This window comes from Pagrus pagrus (genome assembly GCF_965226575.1).
Source record: "Pagrus pagrus genome assembly, chromosome: 21".
Classification (NCBI taxonomy): Eukaryota; Metazoa; Chordata; class Actinopteri; order Spariformes; family Sparidae; genus Pagrus; species Pagrus pagrus.
The window spans coordinates 16,905,322-16,913,710 of record NC_140208.1 but is presented as its reverse complement, the minus strand read 5'-3'; the positions used below and the strand labels follow the sequence as shown (position 1 = coordinate 16,913,710).

The window sequence follows — 8,389 nt, the reverse complement described above, 5'->3', positions numbered from 1 at the left end:
AACCACGCTCATTTATTCGTCACGTAGTCGAGCATGAAATGCCAAGAGGAAGCATTTTATGAACCGCATCTCTGTTCAGTTCTGTTTGGTAGTTAGCATATTTGTGGTCGAGACACCTCGTTAGTGCCAAAACACTCCCTTTGAATTCTGGAAACGGACTTGTAAAGCAGTGACGGGAAGGTTGCTATCGTTTATCAATGTCAGCCTGAGAGGAAAAAAAAAAAAAACACGTGTCACACACACGTGTGTATTGTCTTTTTCCTGAGAATATTATAATACAAATAAAATATAGTCAGGTGTCTGTTGATAAAAAGAATGAAAAAAAGACGATGGGGGTAAAAGAAGAAAATCATTAGAGAGAAAGGTTAGTCAAGAATCAAAGGTCAAGCATTCTGGGAATCATTGAAGAGCACAAACTGAAGTAGAGATACAATGATGAAGTTAAAAATGAAAACAGTTTTGATAATGGCATGGATGAATCTACTTGAACATTCAGAGTCGAGAGGAAAAGTAGAGACTGAAGGAAAACAACAAAAAACAATGAAAACACCTTAGTAACCTTAATAATGGTCCTTCTTTCTTGTTTCATCTAGCTACATCAGTTTCACTTTTACAATGCTTTGGTTCATGACCATTTTCCCGTGATTATATATAAGAAAATGTTAGCATGCACGTCTTTTACAGTAAGGTGCGTTAAGTGGATCTTGAACATTGTGTCCCATGTGTGGGTAGAGGTCCTTATTTTACTTTTAGACCCAGTGAATTCATTGTTTTCAGGTATTTAACAGAAAATATTTCAGCTGCAGTTTGGTTAGGTTAAGGTGACAAAAACATCCAGTCAGGTGAAAGGAGATTAAGATTTGGACTCAATAAGTTGCTTTTGTTTTGTTGCTGTTTTTGTTGTTTTATTGATAAGTGATAGCTGGGTACCTCATTCAACCCCACATCAAAAGGCCCCAACAATCACCTTGAGCAGCAGTAGGAGAATGGGGGACGAAGTTGGTCTGAAAATCCTGAGGAAGCTGTTGTGGGAAGCAGAACTGAACCTAAAACAAATGACAGGTTTAACTACAGTCAGTAGATCAAAAAAGTGAATTGCGGCTGGAATGCACCAAACTTCACAGACTGATGAAATAACAGTGCGAGATGATTTAAGGGTTGTGTTTAATTACAGAATTCACCTCAGTTATCTGATGTGGCAATCACACTCTCGTCTCCCTGTACGCACTTTATGCTTATCTCACACAGCCACCGGGCTACTGTAGAGTTTGACAGGCAGAGCATAACACAGCCGCTGCCAAGGTTGTGGGTTTGATTACTAGCGGGACCACCAATGCTAAAAATGCATGCACTCACAGCGCAGTGAGGCAGGCTGGGTAAAAAACATCCACCAAATGGACTACGCTGCGTTAGGAGGATAAACTGCCGAGCGTTCGCCTGCCAAGACAACACAAGAGGAAATTTACTCAGCCGTGACAGCCTCAATGCAAGGTCGGGCTCCTCCACCACACTGAGGGCTGAAATTCATTTGAATACCTTTGGCAGCGTGCAGAAGTCGAGCTGGATGGATGTGGAGTGGCGCTCCAGAATATTCAAACTGTTGATGCTGAGAGTTCAACGGCATCGTACGAATGTTATGGTGACCTCTCGTAATTGCACACTACAAGAAGTGATGTTTTGAAAGAAAATACGCTTCAAACTTTACTTGTCTGTGGTGAGAGCAATAAAACTGTAAAAGGACTGTGTGTCTATTTGTGTGTGTTTTAGGACGCGTGTGTGTGTGTGAGTACTGTATGTGAGACATCAATACATCAATGCATGTGGTAACTTAAGGTGAAGAGAGACGTGAGAGATGTGTGGTGTCCAAGAGGAGTATGGCAGACAGTGTGTTGATTGGCACATGTTTTCCTGGGATTGTATTCGTGTGTGTGCTTGTGTGTGTGTGTGTGTGTGTATACTTCCTTTGTAATGATAGCCCTCAGTCTCTCTCCAGGCGGCCAGGCTACTCCTCTAAACCTCAGGGTGTTTGCCAGCCCCCGGAGCCCAGAGAATATGGCCTGCAGCTGGGCCACAGAGAGAGCCTGAGCCCCTGTCCGCCACTGACATGACCAATATCATAATTAATGCGAGACAACAAACACAGTCTGTGTTCATATATAAAAGGAAGCTTCTACACGTGCAGCAGTGGGAACATGCAGGTAGTACACCACATGCATGTATCACACTTTGTTGAAATCAGAGTTTTCATTAACTGGCAAAACTGGGGAACCTGCTCCATCTGTGGAGGAGTGGATGTGATGTAGAAGGATGAGAGCTCCATCTAGAGGTCAATCTGGAGAACAAGACTGCCTCACATACCTCTGCCAAGGCCCAACAGTCCAATTTAATCAAGTCTAATCCAATATCAAACTCTATAACCCTGTATCACTCTAAATATTAAACCAGCCATAACTGGCACCAAAAGTTAATGGGGGTCTATTCTGGGCCGAGACCTATCATCCACACAAATTTCGTGGAAATCTGGCCAGTAGTTTTTGTGTAATCGTGCTCACAAACCAACAAAACAAACCAACTCGAAACATGACAAACAAAAACATTATCTGTTTTGAGTGTTAAATCTTAAAAGCATAACATTTCCCTCTGATTTGCAGTGAAATACCTACATGTAGTAAATAAATCATGAGAGACAAAACAAAAATCTATCAAACTACAATTTATTTCTGTTATTTGTTTGTCGCTCCATATGAACACACTGACAGTAGAGGATAAATGCAAATGGTCCTTTTTTCATACAAAACTCTTGACTCAGGTGTGAGTTTTTCAAAGTAAAATGCAAATACACAAGAGGTCTGAGAGCAAGGGTGCATCCAGAAATCTTTTTTTTGTGACGGGGCAGAGGGGGCCACTGAAAATGTTGGTGTGGCTGCAAAAATGCAAGGGGGGGAGTGGGACACTGACAGATGGTCAAAACCGCCTGGCTGGCTGTTAATTTCATCTTATTTACATTCTTATGCACCTTGGGGGCGCAACTTACACTGTCACTGATTATTTTGCATTCTTCTACAGGTAAAACATATCGGTTCAAGTAAACCGGCTTACAATAGGTGACTAACAGAAATAAAAACATAGCTGATTCATTCAGTAGATTGACAGGGTTTTTTTTTTGCTATTGCATAATTGTGAAATAAGCATACAAAAGAGCAGCCTGACAAGAAATCTGGATTCTTCAGTGCATATATCATACGTTACAATTGTCTTCGGGAAGTTATAGAAAGTAAATGACGCAATATAATGTCAAATAAAACAGATAAAAAACCTGCTAAATGATTTTTTAAAACTGTTTTGTTGCTAAAATCACATGCGTCTATTCATACTTTTCTTAAGATGACATAATACTAATAATAAATCAAAGTTAATATGTATTTAACAATGAGGTATTCGAGGGATGTAACTTTTTTTGGAATATTTGCAGTGTGTGGTCCCGTCACCGTGTCACGGGCCGGTCAAAGATTCTTCAGCGGACAGGTCGTCCCTCTCAGGCCTTTCTCCTGTCCACGTCACCCGCTGACCAAACCTGTTCACTGATCCTGGACTGAGCAGCAGATTCAGCAGCTGGAGTGAAAACTCAGACCTCGCTCTTTATTGCTTGTCGTTGCCTGCGACGGAGACAAAAGACAAACACACTTACTGCCACTCTGCAAGCACGTGACGTAAGAAGAATGTGGACTAACATCTCTCTCTAGAAACAATGTCCTACTTAGCTGAAAGAATCTTGTTGGAGCCATTTTTCAATATTTTCTACTATTTTCTACGGGATGGTGAGATTATTTTCATGAAGTGGAAAAACTAACACATCTGACCTGGCTATGGCTCACTCATGTCTGTGGTCATCTTACCTTTGCTGGGGACAAACTTGAGCGAGTGGCTGAATATTCAAAAACGCGAGACTCCCTCTTGTGGGCCGTCATTTACAAACTCGTGGCCCAGACCGTTCCCACACTTGCCACACAGAACCTGTACGCATGAAACACAATCACATCAATGATGTCCTGTGATGGTACAGATGTTTAATCTGTGTGAATGACACAGCAGCAGTAAAACAGAGAGGGCTCAGAAAACCCACTGTTGGTAGATATGAGATCTTAAGTTGTACCTTGAAGGCTGTTAGAGTCTCCATCATCTTGGTGACGCTGTCCTCTCGGACGGTGTCGGTGAAAGCCGGCCAAGGAGACGAGTGGGGGAACTTGGACCGGCTGGAGAACAGCGGATGGCTGCACTGGGAGCACACGTACATACCTGCAGGGGACAGTCACTGTTAACAGTCGGTGCATTGTTTCACTTGAACCTGAAAAAGACGCCTGAAGATAAAGTAATCCTACAGGGCAGTGGTCACCAGCGTAGGTATGCCAAGGTAAGTCTGAGGGGTCACATAAAAAATTATTTTGTTCTTTTAGCTTTTTTTTTTTGCATTTCTTTCATTGAAATACCTGAGAGGGAGAAAAAACTTCATCTGAACAGCTAAAAACTAAAGCTAAAACTTGTGTCAAATTGCTTAAAGGTGCAATTCAAAAATGAACTAAAATTGTAAACAGAAAGTGAAGAAATAAGCTTGTTAGACATTATGACGTCTGGTGTTGTAGAAGTTAGCATGCTAACCAGCTAGCCTCGCCTGGAGCTAGGTCACAAGCTCCAGCGCTAGTGCTCCCAGTCCGGACTGCTAGCTACATGGCTAACTGAGCTAGCTAGCTAAGGGCAGCTACAGTTAGCAGCAGCTACTCTGGTGATATTTGTTTTGAATCTGACAGGAGGCCAATTTTCACATACTGCCCCTTTAATTTTCAGGGGTCACACTCCCAGGAAAAGGTTAGAAACACTGTAATAGGGCCATTTAACTCCCATTAACTATAGCTTTGAGGCTAGTACAACTTAATTACAAAAACTAAACAAAGTGAAGGTGGTCTGCTCTTCATGGATGGCCTATAACCCTGCTGCTGTCACACCACCTGCCCTTCGTCGTCGTTATGGAGGTTACATCACAACACCGCTCCCAGATCAGCAGCCTGCTCACCCAGCTTGAAATGATCCTTGTAGATCTCACTGCCGATGAACCGACAGAAAGACATGTCTGCACAGATCAGAGGCAGGTCAGATTAATCCGTAAATGGATTAGTTTTTCCTTCAAGTGGAGGTTGACAGCCGACCGGTGGGCACCGTGTTGTTGTCTCGTGTGAGGAGATCCAGGCTGGAGGTTTAATAACAGCAGCTCCGCCCACCGCAGTGATCAGCTCCGACACTAGAGGGCGGTGTGGGACAGCAGGAGGACACCTGGAGCCAAGATCAGTCAAACACTGAAGGGATAGATCAGACTAAAACACACTGTTCCTCCTTTTTCCAACTATGTCTTTGATTTTTGACAGTAACATCTGTATATACAGTAGACTTCATCATCTGGATTTGAGTTGTCCCTGAGTTCCCTGAGTTGTAGCAAATGTCCATATTTTCCAGTCAGCTCACCATGAAGTCCTGTTGTCTCTGTTACCCTAACATATGTTTTCCTCTTGTTCAACTTTTAATGTAACATTCTGACTATGTCAATTTGTTCACGTTATTTCTGGTAAAAACACAAATCCTCAGGTGACATTTCATGTATAAATGTAAACTTCCCCCAAAAACTATGTGAATCTGGACTGGTCACATTTAGGGTCGAAGGATAAGTTTGCCCTCTACTCAACCTCATGCCGATGGAAAGTCATGTGAAGTTTTGTGGCCCAGCGAAAAAAGCTTTGCAGCGTTCTCCTAAACAACTGAGGTAGATGGGGACTTATGGCTCCATAAACCATGTCCAGCATGATAAAGTCTCAATCAGCACAGAGATGGCAAGTTTTTATGAAAACACTTACACCCCACCTTAAGCCTAAATGACTGTAGCTGCTGTAGCTAAAAGAGTTAGCATGCACCCCGTTTCGTGTTTTAAAACAGGTCCCCATCGAAGCTGCTAAGAGAACTTAAGTGCATGTGATGTGATGAACTGATTTACTTGTCATATGATACAGATCTTTTAAAAAGCATCATGCATTCAGTTCGGTTGTAAACTGTGTTCGATAATTTAGAAACAAATATACTTTCATCGTCATGTAACATGTAAGTATGCATACTCTGTTCCTTAAGGTTACTGAAAGGGAGAAAGAAACTATGACTCATATCACAGTTATTCCTAAAGTACATATTGCGAGGGGAAGGTAGAATCACACAGACACTGAACCAATAATATGAATTTATTACAGTAGTTGTCATCTCAGACGAGTGGCACACGTTATCTGTGCCAGACTTTTATTAACAGCACAACCCTGTTTGCTTTTTATTTTTTTATAAATAAAACAGAGTTCCATCATGAAAATTAATATCCGTTTCTTGGTAGAAACCGGGAGAGAGCTCATATGATATTTATCTGTCCATTGCAGGTCTGTATCCTTCATTCGTACTTGCAGTAGTGCTTAAGTGCCTCTGGCAGCTCCAGCCAGTCAATGGCCATCCTGTGGACAATGTGCTTCTGGATGGCCTTCCTACACAACGTCTGCAAGGACGAGACTGAAGCAACAGAGACGGAGGCCAAAAAAGAGAAAGAGGAAATTGATTAGCAGGATAAAAGTTGTGATGAGAAATTAGTAGTAAATGTTGGACATGTATTTAAAGCATGAATGAATTAGTGAATGGATCCCTGGGCCAGTTAATATATCTCTTTGACGCAAAGTCAGTCAAATGACCACAAAGAGATTCAAAGTGATCACAGAGAGATTCAAACAACCACATAGAGACGCCAATGGAACGTAAAGTGATGTAGAACAACTACAAAGAGATGGGAAGTGACCACAAAGAGACATAGAACGACTACAGAGACTCAAAACAACCACAAAGACTCTAAATGGCTGCAAAGACATGCAAAACAACCACAGAGACACAAACCAACTGCAAAGAGACTCAAAACAACCACAACAAGCTGTAGAACAACTCCAAAGAGATGTGAAGTGACCACAATAAGACCCAAACATCCACAAAGAAGCACAAAACAACCACAAAGAGACACTAAACAAACACAAAGATACTCAAAACAACCACAAAGAGACTCAAAACAACCATAAAGAGACTCAAAACAACCACAAAGAGACACAAAACAACCACAAAGAGACTCAAAATGATGCTAAACAACTACAAACAACATCTCTGAGTCGTTTTTGTGTCCAAGAGCTCCGGCTCACCTGCAAAATGTTGAAAGAGTCTCGGTCAATATGCACACAGTAACATGTCTGTGCCCAGGGACCCATTGTTTCATTATCAGTCCATGATTAAAAGTATCACTGCGACACTCACATCCATACTCCACCTGGACGATCTGGACACACTTAGTAGCAGCAAAGACGTCCACCACAGCAAAGAGAGGCTGGACGGCCGGGATCCCCTTTGCGGAAGCTCCCATGTCCTCACCATTGATGATGATGTGCATGTCAGCCAGGTCTTGCCCTTTCTGCACATACAGCACTCCTATCCGGCTGCGTCTGGCCGTGGGAGGCAGGGCGTTGGTCTTATACAAGTCATCCAAAATGTGGCTGTAGCGTCCGGGCCTGCTGCGACCGACCAGCTTGTCTCTGGGGATCCGAACATTCTCAATGTACAAGTGAGAATCAGCGAAGAAAGTCTTTGTTTTACTGTTGTCGTTGCCTCCTCCTGCATCTCCGCCTCCACCTCCAGCTGTATCTTCAACCTCCCCTCGTCCGAGCCTGTGGCCCCCAGCCAGTCCTTCGTCTCCAGCCTCTGGAGCCTCTGCTACAACATCCTCTATGACCTTGTTGTGGTTGCGAGTGATGGCAAACACCCAGCTGTCTCCTAAGTCCGTCAGGTCTGGGATGGAGTATTCAGGTACTACCTCTAAGCCCCTGGGGTCCCTGGCAGTCAGGCCCACCCGGAGGTGGCCACACCAGCCCAGCTCCTTATCCTCAATCTCTATGAGGAAAATCTCCCCCGGCTTCAGAGGTTGTTTGCTGAAGCACACTCCATTTGCAAAGCTCTCCACCCGGGTGGCCTTGGTTCCTGAGAGGTCCAGTCTGACGTTGGTACCATGGATGGGGTGGAACTCCATGAACTGATCACAAAAGGGCTCCATTTTCACTTATGTTCGCACCAATTCAAGCAGTCACTCTATTTCAGGAGAAAGAAATGACCACGATCAATAAATACCCAGTTGGATAGCTCTCTAACAACACAACAAACAGACACAAACTTACCAGAACTCGACAGTCAGACAGTCTTGCAGCGTGTTTGCCAGCCAACACATGGTCCGAGTGGAGACGCAACAACTTGCACAGACAAGATCCCTGCTCTGCCTATCTGTGGG

General features: G+C 43.3%; 2 protein-coding genes across 2 annotated transcripts; both read right to left on the bottom strand.

Annotated features, from left to right (window-relative positions):
- Positions 1 to 2,700: 2,700 nt before the first annotated feature.
- On the bottom strand, positions 2,701 to 5,259 carry msrb1b (methionine sulfoxide reductase B1b). The gene is made up of 4 exons (XM_084341566.1): positions 5,069 to 5,259; positions 4,154 to 4,296; positions 3,897 to 4,014; positions 2,701 to 3,656 (listed from the first exon to the last, which is right to left on the bottom strand). Exons 1-4 carry the CDS (start codon positions 5,121 to 5,123, stop codon positions 3,640 to 3,642), a joined length of 333 nt encoding a protein of 110 aa, XP_084197692.1. The 5' UTR covers positions 5,124 to 5,259; the 3' UTR covers positions 2,701 to 3,639.
- A 1,002-nt stretch (positions 5,260 to 6,261) lies between these two features.
- Positions 6,262 to 8,389, bottom strand: neurl2 (neuralized E3 ubiquitin protein ligase 2). Its single transcript, XM_084341837.1, has 3 exons — positions 8,280 to 8,389; positions 7,369 to 8,193; positions 6,262 to 6,588 (listed from the first exon to the last, which is right to left on the bottom strand). Exons 2-3 carry the CDS (start codon positions 8,156 to 8,158, stop codon positions 6,473 to 6,475), a joined length of 906 nt encoding a protein of 301 aa, XP_084197963.1. The 5' UTR covers positions 8,159 to 8,193; positions 8,280 to 8,389; the 3' UTR covers positions 6,262 to 6,472.

Coding starts and splice junctions, on each gene's coding strand:
- neurl2 (XM_084341837.1), bottom strand. CDS start 8,158: ATGGAGCCCTTTTGTGATCAGTTCATGGAGTTCCACCCCATCCATGGT. Junction 6,589..7,368: donor CGTCCAGGTGGAGTATGGAT/GTGAGTGTCGCA, acceptor CTGTTGCTTCAG/TCTCGTCCTTGCAGACGTTG.